Consider the following 20,294-nt stretch of genomic DNA (forward strand, 5'->3'; position numbering starts at 1 on the left):
GTTGACTTTAAAAATAAATAAATAAGGGTAGAATAGTAAACTTACTTAATTTCTTAATGTACTGAAATAAAAAATGGTAACATATAAATAAGAACGAAGGGAGTAACATATAATATATAAATTTTATAATTATAATAATGATAGGGTACAAACGTGCAATGCACGTTCTCATAACTAGTAATAATTAGAACTCGCTAATAGTTGAGGCTAGGTAGATAATTGTTTGGATGATTTTAGATGTTAAATTATCTAGAAATGACCTCTTGTATTTTTCTACTATATAGAAATGTGAAGACAAAGAAAGACCAAGGGTAAAGAAGTAAATTTACACTAATAAATACATTTTCTTTATATATCTAGAACCATCCATTACATTCCGCCAAGGATAAAAAGGTAAATTTGTGACTAGATCTATGAATTGGAAGTGGAATTGACTAGAATTGCATCAATGTGATAATTATTATAGTGGTTGTTTGCATCTCAAGTTTCATTGTCTTGCACTAAAATTGTAACATTATCCATTAATGGAATTGAAACTTCAAACCTATGAAATTTGAATTTTGAATAATATGGCTTTTAACTTGACTTCATTTCACATTTATGTCCTCCAACTTTGGTATGCACAAGTAGTCAGTTTAACTTGTATAAAATTGAACAATTATACACATGAGTCTTACGTGACATAATACACACAAGACACCACGTAAGATGGAAATTGTCATGTAAGATGTCACTTAGGACACTTGTGTCTATTCAACTTTATACAAGATTAAACGTCTACTTGTGCACATTCAAAGTTGAAGGGCATATACATGAGTTGAGGCCAAGTTAAAGGGTATATTATTTTTATATTAGATTTAAGTTAATTTCACGGAATTCAGCCAATTGTCTTGATGGTGACTGTTCTACTCTTTTACAAAAATGTCGAGATGTACTAGTAATTTCACGAGATTCAGCCAATTTTCTTTGCACGGGAAAGCCACCGGGTTGAGAGTGGTTAAGGGAGACGTATTTGAAGGATCGAATCGATAATTTTGGAAGATTGAAGGTTGATAAAAATCTTAGAATCAAGGGTCATAGAAACATAAGGATTTGTTGTTGTTGTTGCAAGAGAAACTACATTTAAAGAATATATATGTCGATTTTAGAAGAAATTTTGATAATACAGCAGTAGCCAGAGGACCTGAAGCAGCTATCCATTACTTAAATTTTGATTCTATAATTCAATTGAGTTCTTACTTGATAAGGTAAGGATAAAGTCTATGTAAACACTCCACTTGTGGGACTATACCGTGTATGTTGTTATTATTATTCAATTGAATTCTAATGCTTCTTTGCTATCAGGAACTTAAACAAGGATATTCAGCTAAAAAAATGCTCTAATGACCGCGAAGAACTTGAAACTTTTGATGAGCGGAGGAAAAGAAAGCAAACTTGCAATATACGAGCCTCGAAGTAGTGGCTCAATTTTCATTCACGACGATCATTGGATTAGTCCCCGAGATGAACAAGTCTAAGGATTTATACGTTGGGAAAACAAGGAAGAAAATGGGGCTTCAAGCTAAGTAATACATATTATTGTTTCATTCATGAAATTTAAGGTCATTTTGAGTGTGAGAAAATGGTGCCATTTTATTGCCAAAAATTGAGTTCTTCTACTTACTTTTTGCTGTAGAATGTGCACATGAGTTGCACTGCTAAGAATATTGACAACAGATCTAAAAAGTTTCTCTTGATCTCGCAATTGTGTTCATTAATGTAGCTTTCATTTTTTTTCAAGTAGTTCAACCTTTCAGAAAATTTTCTAGCTCTGACCCTGACCTTGATATATGATTGTGAATCCATGTAATCATACGATCGACATTCATCTTGAATCAACCAAATTATCAAAATAGCATGAATTTTATACAGTACACAATAAAGTCACACAATTACTATTTGTCACATTAAAATAACACAGTAATAGCATCGAAACAGAGACATCTGATATTCACCAGACCTTTGTGAGCTTATAAAATTTGTAAATATCCTCAACATCATATCGTCATATATCATATCATCATCATCAAATCATATATCATCATATATTACTAAAAGTGGGAAGCTCCAAAGTGTAAAGTTGAAATACCATTTTACCCTTATACTAAAAACTTTTTTCAAAAATCATATATTATTAGTTATTATATATTAAATATAAATATTATGGGATGCAAAAAATCTATTTTCTTTTTTAATGAAACAGTAAAATGCCTGAAGAATTTGAAAAGTCAGTTTATATATTAAATATAAATATTATGGGATGCTAGAAATCTACTCTTTTTTTAATGAAATAGTAAAATGCCTGAGGAATTTGAAAAGTCAGCTTTTCATTATTATAATTATTATTATTATTATTAATAATAATAATAATAATATCATATATATTATTAAAAGTGGAAAGAAATTTAGGAAAAAGTTAATTTTTTGTTTTCCCCATATATTAAATTAAAATGTTATAAAATATCTAATTTATGAAATATTCTATCATTAATTAAGAATATCATATTAAGTTTTACAATAATATAATTAATATGTATTTGAGTTTACATACGGATGAATTAATTTCCTTGGTACTGCCACTTATTTCAATACTCTAGAATGACTTATCATTTTCCCATATCAATTCAATGTTTTAAAGTTCTTTTCAACTTCGAATAGTAAGCTTTCAGAATTTTATAAATAGCCAGATGAGTGAATCATGCTAGACTAGATCCATTGATGTTCTCCCCCTCCTCTTCTTCTTCTAAATTCATCTTCAATGTTACTGGTAAGGGTTTCATTGATATTTCTCATATGTCGGGGCTCTCTTAACCATCTATTAACTTATTATTATGCTTGATTATGAATTATTCTTGGGCTGCTGATAATTCTATCACGGCATACATAGTTTCTTCCTTTATAAATTGGACATAAAATGTTAGTCCACTAGACTTTCTTATGAAAATTTTAATTTATCGGTTATTCTTTCTTATTCAGATTAATATATTGTTTTGTTTAACCTTTTTCATTTTGTATGCATATGATGACATGTATATTTCATTGTTTTTTTAAAGTTAATTGGGTTGATATTACACATGTTTCTATACATAAGTTAGGCCTATATAAATTTTATATAATAATAAAAGTCAAACGTGCACGTTCTCATAATCATAGTCCATCAATGATTCATAATACAGAAATTGAATTGCGAAACTTGCAACTCACAACTATGCTCACCCGGAAAACTTCAGGAATCAGGACTGCTGAAACTTGGAAGCATCGAAAATTAAACTGGAAAAAACATTCATAAAACAAATTAGAAATCGAAAAAGTAACACAAACAGAAATCGTGTAAAATAATAAAATCGACATGCCTTTAGAGGAATATTTTCTGATAGAATTGAAGAAAGTGAATTAAACAAAGAAGAGCCAAGTCTGTAATATTTAATTGGCTCGGACACACTTTATAGTTGTTATAAGATGAAATTTTAAAAATGTGTAAATGAAGCATAACAATTAGGAGCTACGGGAAACATTTCTAAACAGGGAAAAAAGAAATTTATACCTCAAGCAAAGTACTTAACGGTGATCCATGTCGAAATTAATACCATCGAAATTTTCTATCTTATCACGACTTTGTATTCTTAAAAAAAGAAAATATTCATATCATTCGACATTTTTCCTTTACAACGTTAGAGCAAACATATGCATAAACTTGGGTCAGAAAATTAATTCAGTGAAATGTGAATTAGGCGACATCAACTTAGCAAACACTTCATAAAGGCATTTGACAATTTCTCATCTTCTATAGAATCAAGGCATGTATTATAACTCAATCAGATGACATGTAAAACTAAAGATAGAAGAAGATCAAGAAAAATGAAAATTTTGGATCAGCAGATGATTTAAACAACTTTCGAACAATGAAAACGATATTTTCAAAAGCAATTTTCCATTTTAAGTATCTGAATACCAGTAGAAAACCGATATACTCCAACATCATTGTGATGCAAAGTGGGGCAAAACCAATTTAGCGCCGCAGTAAGAAAGGGAGAAGAAAAAAATATTTGTACCTTTCCCACCAAATGAAGCAGGAATTGAAAACTTGGGTTGATTTCTTCTACTCTGTTGATGTCTTTTGTGTCATCAGAATTGAGGCTTGAAGCTCATGAAAATGGGTTCTAGAGAATTTTGAAACCGTTGATTTCTCTGTTTCGCAGACAGATGACTGATGAGGGTGACAATGAAGGAAATCTATTTTGCTGATTTATGAGAGTGCAAACTATTACTACAAAATAAGCATCTTGGTAACTGAAACACCAGTAAATCATTATTTTGTTATCTAACCTTGAATTCATCACGAGCAGTATATACTTCCTTGACTTTCGCTAGCTCTGAGGTGTCACTCAAGGTTGAGTAATGGACATAATTTGGAGGAAACTTCATGATCCTAGAAGTTCTCTGCATATCAAAACCAAAAAACTGATGTAATATTCTGGATCTTTGAATATGAAAAAAAAAAACTGATGTAATAATGCAGTCGCATCAAACTTGAAACCAATGTGGTACAACATGGCATAAATAATGGAAGCAGGCATTCAAAGTCGTTTTCACTTTCTTGAAATTTGAAGCTTGATGTAACTCTTATCAAGGTCTTGGCTACCTGATTGAGAAGAGTGAGGTTGCATTTCTTAGACCCTAACATATATTAAGCAATCAATTTTCTTGAGCAAATTATCTCAATTCCTACCTATACTAGATTTCTTTTACAAATATAAAAGATTTCATCCTGATCTAAAGATATTTCGTCGACTTCAAAGAAGCAATAGATGGTACACACTTGTCAAAAAGAATTAACAAACAATCAAAATATATTAAGGAAATAGAATAACTTACATCTATCGGAGCAGCACTCGTTTTAATCATTACAGGTTTTGCCAATGAACATATATGATTTGAGCAATAGACTTACCACACTGCTGAACAAGATTTCAAAAAAGTAAAAGAATTGACAAAAAAGCAAAGGGAAGAAAACAAAAATAGAATGCTTCTGAAGAAAAGAAAAACTTACATTTGTGAGAGCACCATTTGTTTTAACCATTACTGGGATTCACCATCGATCTTTATGGTGGGAATTTGAGCAATATTTGGCCAGTATTCCCCCTTGTCAAATTCTAGTAGTGGTGTGAGCAATGGACATTCTGAAATATATAGTTTAGAGAGGGAAGATGGCATCCCTTTTAATGGAAGAGAATGGAGATTAGGGCAATGGGAGATCCACAGCTGAGAGAGGGAGGAGGGCAGTGCTGATTCAGGAAGTGATTGGAGATTAGGGCAATTATAGATGGTCAGCTGAGAGAGGGAGGAGGGCAGTGCTGATTCAGGAAGTGATTGGAGATTAGGTAAATTCCAGATTTGTAGACTTTGAAGCGAAGTGAGGTGCAAAAACTGGCCTTGTTCCAGCATTGACTGAATTTGATGTAAATTACCCTCAATATGTAGAAGTTGAAGAGAGGTGAGGCTTTTGAGATGTTGGCTGCTTAATGTTTTCAGATTCCATATTCTAAGTGTTTGAATAGAGGAAGGCAACTCCCAGTTCTCAGCACCAAGAATCTCTTCATCACTGCCATCATGAGAGATCTCTAACTCTCTGAGATAGGGAAGTCTCTGTAAACGCCACTCCTTTCGGCCGTTCACCAGTTTCTTGCACTTGCCGATATGAAGTTGTTGTAAATTGAAGGGCAATCCTCCTTCAGGAAAGGACTCTATTTCTGGACAATTATCCAGATTCAGTTTCTTAAGAGATGGAAGGAGTTCCTGCATATGTTCTGGCAGACACTTCAGCTTCTTACAGCCAACAATAATCAGTGACGTCATCTGGGTCCCCCCACATGCCACCGATAGTTTTTCAACATTCTCACAATTCTGAATATGGAGTCTTTCAGTCACAGTAGGAATCAAAAACCTAGTAAGGTTGTGGCACTCATCTACAGACAAAGAGCGTGCTCTCAAGTGTGATATATCATCTATACAATTACATCCCGCCAGTCTCAATTCCTCCAGAAACATACTCATCTCACCCACTGGCGGATCCAATTTCAATTTCCGGCAATAAGATATGGATATTGTTTTCAAGGTAGTGGGCAGTATGCTAAAAGGAAAGGAGGTAACAGAGTTACAATTACTAATATGTAATTCCTCAATCTGCTTCATTCCCTCAATTTGGGATCTAAGCAGCTCAGCATCATCAAAAACAACTCCAACCTTTGGACAACCCCAAACTTCAAACCTTTTTAAACTTGAAAGTTGGATGGGTGTCTCCAAACTGAGTTCAGGGCAATTTCTAATTGAAAGGTTCTCAAGTGTAGGGAACTCTCCATTTCCTAATACGTGCCATTGCTTCCACTCCTGCATATCTTCAAATTCAAGCTTCTCAAGACAGTTAAAAGGCTTTTTGGAGGACAAATTGCCATAGAATTCTTCTGTCACCTCTGTTATTCCATGCATCCCTCTAATGATAAGATATTTCAAAGAAGGAAGCTGTCCTAGTGCCGGCAAGGAATAACAGTCCTTGCAGTTGCTAAGAGACAATTTCACCAGATTAAGAAACAAAGGATCAGCTAGCCAATTTGGAAATGTTGTCCCTCTATATCCAGTGATTTCGACTTCTTTTATGTTTTTATGTGGGCATAGCTCATCAAGTATGTCTCTTTCTGTTTTTGAATTGTCGGCACTACTACTTTCACTCCACTCCAAAGATAACTCGTCAACATGATTCTTCTCCCTCATCTTTGCCTTCACAGCTTCCCTTCTATCAACCACATTTTGCAACTCTAAAACAGATAAAGATCCATACAAGTTCTGTGCTTCACCCAAATCTTCCATTCTCAAACAACCGAGAAAAAACTTGGCTCCCATTAGCACTTGGAGGCTTTTCAACTTGCTCAGATGTAGGGGCGTCTCCAAGCACCAAGTGTTGCTTATGTCCAGATGACGCAAGTTGATCAGCTTCTCCATCTGCAGCGGTAGCTCCTTAAGATTAGTGCAATATGACAAGAGAAGTGTCTCTAAGTGATACAATACACAAATGGAATTAGGCAACTTTTCAATCCCTGTCCAAGAAAGGTCCAAAAATCTGAGGAGCTTTAATTTGATAAACAAGTCATTTGGCAACTCCTTAATCACGTAATGAGACAATGATAATGCCCTTAAGGATGTTAGTCTTGGCAATATGTTATGCAACACCCTCTTGCTTAGACTGTCTAAATGAATCACGCGATCAATACATATCGGAATCAATGTCCTCAGCTGCTCCAATTTGTAGAGGGGTGTCAATTTCTCAAACTCACCACCATATCCCTTAGAATATGATAAGTGTCGACTTTTTTCCAACATATGAGATCCTTGGCTCTCTTCCAACCTGATACAAAGTTTTGAAGATGCAATTTGGGCTAAATCATTGACAAGGTCATGCATTAGGAATAATTCCTCTATGTTCCTTTTAGAAGGATTTGGGACCTTTTCTAATAATGATCTTGATCTCAATTCGAGAAAGTATTGGTTGCCTGAATCTTGAATTATCTCATTGTCCTTTGGTACGAGACCGTTAGCATTCCACAGATGAATAACTTGTTCTTTCCTAAATGGATTATCTTTAGGAAATATTGCACAATAGGAAAAACATCGCTTTAAATGTGCGGGAAGATCATTGTAGCTCAACATCAACGCTGGTAATATGTCATTATCTCGCAGCTCCCATATTTCACATCTCAAAATACGTTTCCACTCTTCAACCTCTGATTTGGAGCGTAACATGCCAGCGAGCGTCTTCAGAGCTAAGGGCAGTCCTTTGCACTTATCTGCAATTTGTTTACCGACCTCTTCAAGTTCCGGATGTCCCATAAGATCCATGTTTTCAAATGCATGTCTTTTAAATAAAGACCAAGAGGCTTCAGTTGACAAATTGTCCATGCTAATTTCCTCCTTTCCCATCATCAAGGCAACACTCTCTTTACGTGTCGTCACAATGATCTTACTTCCTATATCTCCTTGTACAAAAGCATTTCTCAAGTCATCCCACTCATTGTAGTTGTCATTCCACACATCATCCAGAACAATAAGAAACTTCTTTCCCTTTAAGCTTTCCTTCAATTTGACTTGTAGCTGATTAAGATTGTTGTGGACATCCTTTGAGTCAAATGAGCCAATTTCTTTAAGTAACCCTTCCGTTATTCTCAAAGCATCATATGGCTCAGAAACACAATACCAAGCTTTCAAACCAAAATGGTTCTTCACCCTCTCATCATGGTAAACGGCTTTAGCAAGTGCTGTCTTACCCAGGCCGCCCATTCCAACAATAGGAACTACAGCCAGATTATTTCCCTTTGTATCCTTAGACAATAAACGACCAACCAAATTCTCTATATCATTCTGCCTTCCAAAGATACCAGAATCATCAACCAAAGAAGTTGAAGGTGTTCTAGTTTCTTGTTTAGTTGAACCAAAATGTTCCTTTAAGCCAAGGCGTCCAATTTGCTTTTCCAACACCTCCAATGTTTCAATGGTTTCTTCCAACTTCTCCTTTATGTTAAGGAAAAATTCATCAGTCAAGCACAGGTTGAGGTCACTTACTTGTTTGTTGCTTGTTTCTGCAAGATTTTGATGCTGGCCTTCCACCTTAAGCCTCAAAGCTTCATAATTGACTTCTTCTATCATGTTTTCAGCGCCATCCACAGCACTCTGGAGCTTATTAAGCCATTGGCTCACATGTCGATTTGATGCTTGCTTATTCTCTGCATCACTTAGCACAATCTGAAGACCAAGCAAAATGTCCTCCAGCTTCTTTAAGAGCTTAACATGATCCTTACGCTTCCGAAACATGTTGAGCAGATCACCGTGAGGAGCAAGCCTATCAAAGAGAACATTCAAAGCTGAAGAGAGAAATGCACCACCAACTGCTAAGCCAATCTCCATTTCTGAAATCTGCAAAGCAAAACAAGGAAACACAATATGATTCTTTAAGAAAATATATCTTCAAATTGTCTCAGTTAAGAGCTTTATTTTACCTGTTGAATGCTAAGAGTAATTTGCAAACAAGAAGGATCAGTGATTGCTCTCTCTCTTTTGCTTGTAGTTAGTAAAACTGTCCTTTTTACTCTTTTCAAAAAGTATAATTCAACTAATTGAATAATTGAGGCAATAATAGAGGAAGGTATCTTTTGCTTTATGTCTATTCATTACTTTTGTTTTTATGCACTTGTCCATTTTTCAACAGCTCATTGTATATCATGTATTACTATATTATAGATTACTATATTACAGAAGACTCTAGGAATTACTATCATTGTTCCAATAAGATCACTACAAATGTCTAATATATTTATAAAATATATAAGTGGGCCCCATCACCTTCCACTTAAATACTACATATTATATATTATTAATTACTATACTATAAATCACTACTAATATCCAATATATTTATCAAACTATATAAATGGGCCCCATCACCTTCCACTTAAATACTACATATTATATAGTAATTACTATACTATAAATGACTTAAATACTCCATATTATCTATTACAATAATTAACAATTATTTGACACTTTAAATTCTATCAATGCCATATAAATTAGGATAAAAAACCTAACATATAATATTTAAATATATTTAAAAATAATATAAGTAATACTATACATTACAATAATTAACAGCTTAATTATTTAAAACTTATATAAAAAATTTAATTGACTCTCTAAATTCTATTGGTACCACATAAAATGGATTATATAATAAACATATATTGTTTGAAATTGACGAAAAAGAAACAATAAATTACAATAATTAATAAAAAAATAGTCCACTCCAAAAAATCTATCAATTAACAACATATATTGTTTGAAATTGACGAAAAAGAAACTATAAATTACAATAATTAACAAAATAAATCTCTCGACTCCAACAAATCTATCAATTAATGCCACATAAATTGGGACATGGAAAATAACATATAGTATTAAAAATTAGGTTCAAAATGTACTAAAAAATACAATAATTAACAACTTAATATATTAAAGAGACATAAAAAAGGGTTAATATTTGAAATTCTGCATCTGCCACATAAATTAGAACAAAGAGAGTAATAAATATTACTTTCAAAATTATGTTAAAAAAAAGTACTACAAATCACAATAGCTAACAATTTAAAATATTTTTAAAATCATATAAAAATTTCAATAACTTCTCAAATTCCATAATATGACATAAATTTTTTTAAAAAGTGTTATAAATCATAATAAATAGTACAATATTTAAACTAATTTAAAAGTATTATAAATTGTAATAAATAATACAACAATTTAAATTACTTAAAATTTAACGACTTAATTTTTTTTTTTAAATGTATTAAAATTTTGGTTAATTGTCAAAACTTTACATGTGCCACATAAATTGGGACATGGACAGTCGCACATATTTTTTTAAAAAAATTACATTAAAAGTATTCTATCAATTAACAACATATATTGTTTGAAATTAACGAAAAAGAAACTATAAATTACAATAATTAACAAAATAAATCTCTCGACTCCAACAAATCTATCAATTAATGACACATAAATTGGGACATGACAAATAACATATATTATTAAAAAATTAGGTTCAAAATGTACTATAAAATACAATAATTAACAACTTAATATATTAAAGAGACATATAAAAAATGGTTAATATTTGAAATTCTGCCTGTGCCACATAAATTAGAACAAATAGAGTAATAAATATTATTTTCAAAATTATGTAAAAAAAAAAGTACTACAAATCACAATAACTAACAATTTAAAATATTTTTAAAATCATATAAAAATTTCAATAACTTCTCAAATTCCATAATATAACACTTAAATACTACATATTATATATTAATTACTATACTATAAATGACTTAAATACTCCATATTATCTATTACAATAATTAACAATTATTTGACACTTTAAATTCTATCAATGCCATATAAATTAGGATAAAAAACCTAACATATAATATTTAAATATATTTAAAAATAATATAAGTAATACTATACATTACAATAATTAACAGCTTAATTATTTAAAACTTATATAAAAAATTTAATTGACTCTCAAAATTCTATTGGTACCACATAGAATGGATTTTATGATAAACATATATTGTTTGAAATTGACGAAAAAGAAACAATAAATTACAATAATTAATAAAAAAAATAGTCGACGAAATTGACGAAAAACAAATTATAAATTACAATAATTAACAAAATAAATCTCTCGACTCCAACAAATCTATCAATTAATGCCACATAAATTGGGACATGGCAAATAACATATATTATTAAAAAATTAGGTTCAAAATGTACTATAAAATACAATAATTAACAACTTAATATATTAAAGAGACATATAAAAAAGGGTTAATATTTGAAATTCTGCATCTGCCACATAAATTAGAACAAATAGAGTAATAAATATTATTTTCAAAATTATGTTAAAAAAAAGTACTACAAATCACAATAGCTAACAATTTAAAATATTTTTAAAATCATATAAAAATTTCAATAACTTCTCAAGTTCCATAATATGACATAAATTAAAAAAAAAAGTGTTATAAATCATAGTAAATAGTACAATATTTCAAGTACTTTAAAAGTATTATAAATTGTAATAAATAATACAACAATTTAAATTACTTATTACTTAAAATTTAACGACTTAAAAATATTTTTTAAAATGTATTAAAATTTTGGTTAATTGTCAAAACTTTACATGTGCCACATAAATTGGGACATGGAGAGTCACACATATTTTTTTTTTAAAATTACATTAAAAGTATTCGATCAATTAACAACATATATTGTTTGAAATTGACGGAAAAAAAACTATAAATTACAATAATTAACAAAATAAATCTCTCGACTCCAACAAATCTATCAATTTAATGCCACATAAATTGGGACATGGCAAATAACATATATTATTAAAAAATTAGGTTCAAAATGTTCTATAAAATACAATAATTAACAACTTAATATATTAAAGAGACATATAAAAAATGGTAATATTTGAAATTTTGCGTGTGCCACATAAATTAGAACAAACAGAGTAATAAATATTTTTTCAAAATTATGTTAAAAAAAAGTACTACAAACCACAGTAGCTAAAAATTTAAAATATTTTTAAAATCATATAAAAATTTCAATAACTTCTCAAATTCCATAATATGACATAAATTAAAATAAAAAAATAATATATATTGGGCCCCGTGCTGGCACGGGGTCCTATATCTAGTACGTTTTAGAATTGTGAAGAATGGGATTCTGTTCCATTTTTCCTTTTCTCTAGGTATTATTTTTTCTATGTTTACTTGAGTCGATGATCTATCGGAAACAACTTTTCTACCCTACAAGTTAGTGGTAAGGTCCGCATACACACCCCACTTGTATGTTGTTGCTTCTATTTTTCTATGTTGAAGGTCCCTATTTAGGTCCATGTACAACTTTGTCCCAATGGATAAACTGAAAACAAGGATTCACCATTTTATTGTTCTTTCAAATCAAAAAGGAAAAATAAAGAGAGAGAAATCAAATAGATATCAAAATGCCTTTTCTCCATGTTAGCAAAACAAACTAACAAGAAATTGAAGAAAGTATATCTATTGAACTCTTGAAGAAATTGAACCAAAAGTCTTTTCAGAAAAAAAAAAAAAAAAGGGTAATATTATAACTCTTGAAGAAATTGAACCACCAATAGTGGAGGCTAATATTGTTCAGTAGATTCTCAGATCAACAATTAAAACAGAAAACAAAAAAATAATCAAAGACAATAAACATTCAATAAAGTAGTGATTCACATACATCAAAATTTAAATATACAAATACCATACATTAATAGAGCATTTTGCTTGTTATTTGGTTCTTTTCAAATATATTTGCACTTGCATAGTTATATTTTTTAGTCTACACTTGTATATCCAATACAACTGATATGAGTTGTGGTGGGATAGTTGAGATTTTTCTACCCTTATTTAAAATTTAGAAGCACTAGTTGTGGAATTTGGAATGGAAAAAAATATGTCAAGAGTGCCCCTAAAATGTGCAAAAATGATTGGATACCTAAAACGAGTAAGAAAATAATATATGCACTATAAAAATATATAACACGTTGCTAATTAAAAAATTTACTATGGAAGAGGTACAACTTGTATTAGTTGTGTGAGGATATTTTTTATTGCAATTATATGCTGATTTATGGGATCTACTCTTGATTTTTATTTCTTTGCCTTTTGTTTCTCTTTCATGGTCTTCTCTTCTTCTTTTTTCTCGTCAGTTTTTCTTTTAAAATAATATATTTGAAAACCAATTCAATTTCTCCTTCAATTTTATAATATAAATAAAAATATATTTTATTTTTTATGGTTAAATAATTACCTAAGATATTAATAGTCAAATTTAAATACGAATATAATTTGTATTCGTATTGTAGGATTAAACCATTTTTCATTTATCGTATTTTAAAATTTTCATCTTTCTAATTCATTTCTTTTTAACTTCTACTTTTAAGATCCATTTAAACATAAAAATTATTTACTTTTTTAAAATAATCTATTTTTAACTCACTTTTCACTTTTGAAATTGTATTAAAGTACATTCAAACATGAATATCATTTCAAATATTTTTTGCAAAAATCATTTCGAATATATATAAGTTTAATAAAATTTTCAATTTAGAAGAAAAACGTTCAAAGTTGAAGAAGAATGATGTTTGGATTTTTTTATCTTTTTTTTGGATATGATGAGCTTAAAGAATAGTGGACTCCATAATTCACTTTATTTATATTATTTAGTATAATTTTATTGGATCATGTCAATTTTAAATTATATTCTCTCTTTCTTCCTAATGTTTGGAGCTTTAAAGTCAAAGAATGGGCCCACTATATCCAAGTGTCAATGAATAAGTGAAGCTCCACACAACTTTTGTTGGTTGTGCTTCTACTATACTAAAATTTGTCGTTGCTAAGTACGAAAATAATATATCCACCTATCTCTCTTTTTTGCTAGTGGTACAACTATGTTTTAGCCACACAAAAAAAAAAAGAAGCAAAAATATCCTTTTTCCCAATTCAATAATTGAAGCAAGAGGAGAAGGTGTATTTAGGGGAAAGGGGGGCCACCCTGGTGGGGGATTCAAAAAATAAAATGGGAATTGAAAACATAATATAAAAGGGGAAATGACGATTTTAGTCCCTATAACATTGCCTCTAAAGTCGACTAATCTATTTATTTTCCTTTTTTTTTAACATTCTTTTTCTCCCCTTTTTTGTTATTTTTTTTAATTTCATGTTGTATTTATTTATCCATCAAATTTAATTACACCAGTAGTAGATAGTAGAACAGAAATTAGGCCTTCAATTGCCAAACCCATTTTCAGATTTGTTTTGCAGGTAACTCAATATTTCCAAATCTTGACAAAAATGAATTGATTCTGATTTTTGGTCTTTGATTGTTTACTATATTGTTTGGATTCAGGTGACAGAGTTAGTTAGTGATATATATATATATATATGTTAGTGAGAAGTAGCACATCTCTGTTGGAATTAGTTGAGGTCTTGCTCAGAGTAGTTTGCTGTTCTTAATATATGTTGTTTCTTGTACCTCGATTATATATGGTATTGTTTTGTTCTAGTTTTTGTATTATTACTAGCTGTTGTTTCTTGTATCTCAATTATATATCGTATCATCTTGTTCTAGTTTCTGTTTTGTTACTTTCTTGTATCTCAATTATTTATCGTATCATTTTGTTCTAGTTTCTGTTTTGTTACTATCTGTTGTTTCTTGGATCTCAATTATATATCCTATTGTTTTGTTCTGTTTCTATTTTGTTTACTGTGTTGTTTTTGTTATTACTATGTACTTCCGTTACTTCTTTTTCAGAACTGCTTTGGACTGTTTTTCCGGAAATAGCCTATCTACCTCTGAGGTAGGGGTAATGTATGCGTACCCTCCCCAAACTCCACTTTGTGGAACTACATTGGGTATGAGAGGTTTTGATTGTCTCAAGGGGATTAAACATTACTATGCTTACATATAAAAAATAATTTTGGCTTTGTATACATGTATGGTGCAATTTTTCGGGGAGGGGGTGGATCGGATGAACCCCTTTGCGTCCCATTAGTTCTACCCCTGACTCGTAATATGGTAAGAGAGAGGTTTTTTTGGGTTTAATAACAGTAGTGTCTAGGTTAGCAGCTGTGGGATCCTCAACTAATCAACTTTATACCGGTAATCCTGTCAATTAAGGCTTAGGTAGATGAAATGAATTCGTCATTTCATCTGATCCGTCAGGTTGTTATTACAAACTCTTGGACTATTAGTCTATACGTTCCTTCGTTTGAAATAGTGTTCTTTTTTCTTCTCCCCGGAAGGATTCCAAAGGAGAAAAGGTTAGAAACATTGGACTTAAGTGATGGGAGATGCTTGTAAGTATGCAGTTGTTACAGGAGCAAACAAGGGAATTGGCTTCGAGACTGTTAAGCAGTTCGCCAATTCAGGTGTAACGGTTGTCTTAACAGCCAGAGACGAAAACAGAGGAACTGAAGCAACATCCTTGCTGAATGAACAAGGATTTTCAAATGTTGTCTTTCATCAGCTTGATGTTCAAGATGCTCAGAGCATTGAGTCCTTGGCAAAGTTCATACAAACACAATATGGGAGGCTTGATATTCTGGTAACGGACCAATTTCTCGTGAAAGTTGCTTAAAGTTATTGGAGATGAATCTATGTATATTGCTCCTCATTCGATCTCGAGGCAAATATTGGACAGTTGCTGAATATATTTCTGCAGGTAAATAATGCTGGAGCTTCTGGAGTTGTACCTGATGAAGATGTCCTAAAGGCCATGAACATAGATCTTGTAGACTGGGTAAGATAATTTGCTCAATGCTTAGGTCTTGTTTTGTTATGCAATTCGATCTCATATCTAAGCTTTGAGGTAGGCGATGGTCCATGTGTGTGGTCTGATCTTGCTCTGACAAACAACTCAAACTTGGACTCAACCGGCAAGTAAACACTTCAACTTTGAGAATGCACATCTAGACACCTCCAAAATTTATGTCCACAAGACATAGTGGGATGAGTTGAAGTGCTTACTTGTCAATTGATGCCAAGTTTTTGAGCGTTTGTTTATATGGCCGATCCTAACTTGTTTGAGACTGAGACGTAATTGTTGTTATTGTAAACAGTTACCAGGGAAAACTTTCGATGACATTCAAGCTGTGATGAAAACAACGTACAAGCAAGCCAAATTATGCTTGGACACTAATTACTATGGTGTTAAGAATGTTACTGAAGCTCTTCTTCCACTGCTGCAAAATTCCCCTTCACCAAGGATTGTTAATGTCTCCTCCCGTAAAGGTGCTTTAAATGTGAGTTAGACGGCCATTCTCGTCGTTGCTGAACATTTTCATATTTCTTGTTGATTTTTTCTTCTCACACAGCGAATGCCAAACGAGGAGAGGAGAAAGGAGCTCGGAGATATTGAAAACCTAACAGAAGAAAAAATCGACAAGATTCTGCAGAATTTTTTGCATGATCTGAAACAAGATGCTCTCGAGGTGAACGGTTGGCAGATGAATGGACCAGTCTATAGCATATCAAAACTATCACTTAATGCTTACACCAGAGTTCTTGCAAGAAAGTACCTGAAAATGTGCATTAATTGTGTCCATCCTGGTTTCGTCAACACGGATATAACCTGGCATAGAGGAACAATGCCAGTTGAGGAAGGAGCTGAAGGACCTGTCATGCTAGCTCTTTTGCCTGATGGAGGACCTACTGGTTGCTACTTTGATCGTACAGTAGTCTCCGAGTTTTAGATATAACAATAACTATGCCTCAGTTCCAAACAAGTTGGTAAGGTTTAGTGAAAGAAGACTTTCTTTTAGCATCTCTTGATATTTGGTTAAATTTCTGAGCCTGGTTGGTGTCCAGACGTTGAAATGACGAGGGGAGGGAAGGATTATACTGATCATTCCTCCATTCCTAGACCCCATTTGTGGAACTACACTGGCTATATGGTTCTTTTTCCTACTTGATATCATTTAGTAGTTCTTTTCTATTTTAGGATAATGATTATCTGGTAAGTGTAGATCATGAACATGATATCACATCATTTCATATATTGAAAAGCATAATAACTAAGAGATAAGTCTCTAAAATTGTGATACTATTAAAAGTTGAGGTACCAAAATGGTTATTACAAAGCAAACTGATTATAAGCTGAAGTGAAATCCTAAAAACTAGTCCAGCACTGAGGCAAATGACTCAGTTTGCACTGTTCCATTTGAGTCGTTATGCACGAGAGAAATTTTTCAGAAAATGCATGAGCTTTCTTAGCCTGATTTCAATCTCCAATCTGGAAGCAGAGGAGCAGGAAGAGTCGATTTTTCGTCCTATGAGGATCGAATGTTTGTATCTCAGTGCGTAATACTCGGTCAACGGAATAAATCTTGAATGTCAAGGATATCAGCTAGGACACCAGGTGCTGTGGTACATTTCCTGCTCCAGTACCTTGGATAACCGAAAGTTGTTTCTCGTAACAACGGATGTATATCTCCACCTGCAGACAAACGAATTACAGACATTCAATCATCATAGTCATTCTTCGACAAAAGCAAGTCATTAATCCTACTATTTGTATAACCTTAGCTGCACAAAGTTTTGCAGGGCGACTCCAGATGAAGCGTGAAGAGTAAAGACAAAGTAAGGCGTTAGCCTAGGCATGGGCAAAAGATGAGCAATTCTTTAAATCACAGCATGATGTTATACATCACTACACTAAATGACATCACAAAAGGGCTTGAAACAATTAAAAATGGTTTACCTTGATAATCTAATAACGATGCGTATGATATAGTTGAACCTCCATAGCAGTAAAAAGAAAATTCCCAACGGAAAACAAAGTAATGGAACAAGAAGAGGAGGCACCAAAGAAACAGCAAAATTGAGGTGAAAGTGCACAATGCATACCACATTATGAGAAGGATACCCATTGATGAAATCCCACATATCTGGAATGGAACCCCTAGCTTACAACCTTGAACAAAGACTTGAAGATGAAGAACCTTAGTTTCTTCCTTGAGAGGATTTAAGAGCACTGTTTTTAAGTTCCGAGTGTTAGGCGTGAATGGGGAGGTTTGGGTCGACTAAATTCCCCTCAACCCCACTTAGAATAGGTTAAATAATCATCCTTTATAAGGAAAAACTAGTAAAGACTAAAGCAGACATGTTTAGAAAAGCCTATTTTGTTGGTCCTCTACTGTCAAACTCCCTATACCAATTTCCGTCGTCTTTTGAACCCAAGACCAATTGCAGTCCATGTCCTTTAATGTAGCTTGGAAGGTAGTGACGAGAGTAAAGCAGACATGTTTAGAAAAGCAGATTAACAATACAAGTGATCTTCAAAACTTATTTGGACGTACAGTAAATTGCAACAAAGTGTAGTAAGTAAGACGGCATCATATTTTGAACGGCATTTGTGAATCAGCTAAAACTAGAAGAACTAATAAGAGATGGCTTTTTCTTTGTTATGCTGTCAATTCTAAGAAGTAAAATACAACCTAAAGAGGTTTGTTTCTGATAGACCCCTGACTTGAGAACAGGTTTTAAAGAAGAAAGAGGTGTAAAATCTTTTCCTATTTACAGGCTGTTCTGGAAGAACTCCAGAGACACAAGAAACGGAAAAGAAATGTCACGACGACCTTTAAACCATCCAATATTCATACTGATGTAACAGAATCTTGCAAGCGTTTCTCCATACCTTAGACATGTTCTTTTTATGTGGTGATGGCCGTTGTCTCCTCGTAAGTATACATTTCCATGGATGATTGATGTATATTCTTTCTTCTTATGATTTCAAGAATATCCCCAACCTACATAAATGTTTGTAAGGAAATATATATGCTTCAATAGAAACCAATTGACAAATCTTCGTTATCCATGATCATGTTGTGGCACGATTAAATATGTGCAAACATTGATGAATAGTGCAAATACAATGTATCTATGATTCATTTAAAAAGATTTTCTACAGTGACACAGATCTTTATTCTACTGTAAGCAAAGTTTCATTCTTGACATGGAATCTTCGATGCTTACAAGAACTAAAAACTTCCAATTAAACATGGTTGCACAAGCTACATATGATGTCTTTTGCAATTAAGATGTGAAATTAAAACGTGAGCGATGAAAATCGCGTAAAACTTACCCGCACCTGGTGTGTACACCAATCCAATGCATGCATGCCATGTGTTTGAATTTATAGTTCAAGCCAATACCTGCCATCCAACAAATATGCAATTATATAACGCACAACAATTAGAAGCAAAGTGAGGTGCGAAAGACCAGTGAATGCAGCTCATGATGGCCGGTCATTAAATTGAGTGACTTTCTAATAAAACAATTCAAAGTTGAGTGACCATCTAAGATATTAACTCCATAATCTTGGGTCAGAAATTAATCCAGTGGAATTCCAAGTGAAAATTCCTTAACTTAGATACTAACTCCATAACACTTGGAACTATTCAAATGAGTCTCATTTGAGCAAATGAAAATTCCAAGTGTTTGCACTTTCACATTCAAGTAAGAATCAAGAAGTTGATTGACCAAACAACTATCTTAAAAGCATAAAAAGTTAAATAAAAATTGTAATAAATGGATGACAAAATAATCAAGAGATGCAAATTTTATGGCTACAAATCAACCAGATATCCAGAATGTTGGATAACGGAGATACATTTTTTAAATTCAAATAATTGAAGTATGTTTCACAAAAATGAACAATACCAATTAGGTTGGACACAATACCGGAGCAGCAAAACAAATTGCAACAGAAAAAATTCAGGTTTAGGTTTTAAGGAAAAATACAAAAGCAATTACAATAAAGATAAATTTAAAGGTCAACTTTCTGGAGCAAGTTATCTCAATTCCTACCTATACTAGATATATTTTACAATGTTTCAATGCAAATATAAAAAGAAGTAACCAAAAAGAATTAAGAAACAAGCAAAGAGAAGTAACCAAAAAGATTTACATAAAGAAAAAGAATTAAGAAGCAACCAAAAATCAAAAGATACTTGGGAAATAAAATAACTTACTCGTTTTAATCATTATAAGTTCTCCCAATCAACATTTATGGTGGAAATATGAGCATTTTTTGGTCAGTAGCTGTGGTTTGAGAATAAACAGTC

The 20,294-nt window shown here is 32.1% G+C and overlaps 2 protein-coding genes and 1 pseudogene across 3 annotated transcripts; 1 reads left to right on the forward strand and 2 right to left on the reverse strand.

Moving 5' to 3' along the window:
* LOC125818512 (putative disease resistance protein At3g14460) overlaps window positions 1–20,294 on the reverse strand; it is a 32,340-nt pseudogene that overhangs the window by 7,950 nt on the left and 4,096 nt on the right.
* On the reverse strand, window positions 5,119–9,156 carry LOC125818492 (putative disease resistance RPP13-like protein 1). The gene is made up of 3 exons (XM_049497979.1): window positions 9,084–9,156; window positions 6,057–9,000; window positions 5,119–6,005 (listed from the first exon to the last, which is right to left on the reverse strand). Exons 2-3 carry the CDS (start codon window positions 8,989–8,991, stop codon window positions 5,119–5,121), a joined length of 3,822 nt encoding a protein of 1,273 aa, XP_049353936.1. The 5' UTR covers window positions 8,992–9,000; window positions 9,084–9,156.
* LOC125818516 (short-chain dehydrogenase/reductase 2b-like) lies at window positions 14,443–17,119 on the forward strand. Of its 2 annotated transcripts, none has more exons than XM_049498003.1 (5): window positions 14,443–14,492; window positions 15,474–15,775; window positions 15,893–15,970; window positions 16,290–16,472; window positions 16,545–17,119. In XM_049498003.1, exons 2-5 carry the CDS (start codon window positions 15,515–15,517, stop codon window positions 16,920–16,922), a joined length of 900 nt encoding a protein of 299 aa, XP_049353960.1. In that variant the 5' UTR covers window positions 14,443–14,492; window positions 15,474–15,514; the 3' UTR covers window positions 16,923–17,119. The 2 variants fall into 2 exon arrangements, with proteins under 2 accessions (XP_049353960.1, XP_049353959.1); XM_049498002.1 differs by lacking the exon at window positions 14,443–14,492 and adding an exon at window positions 14,553–14,577.

The sequence above is a fragment of the Solanum verrucosum genome, unplaced genomic scaffold (genome assembly GCF_900185275.1).
Source record: "Solanum verrucosum unplaced genomic scaffold, falcon-dt-bn FXZP01000462.1, whole genome shotgun sequence".
NCBI lineage: Eukaryota > Viridiplantae > Streptophyta > Magnoliopsida > Solanales > Solanaceae > Solanum > Solanum verrucosum.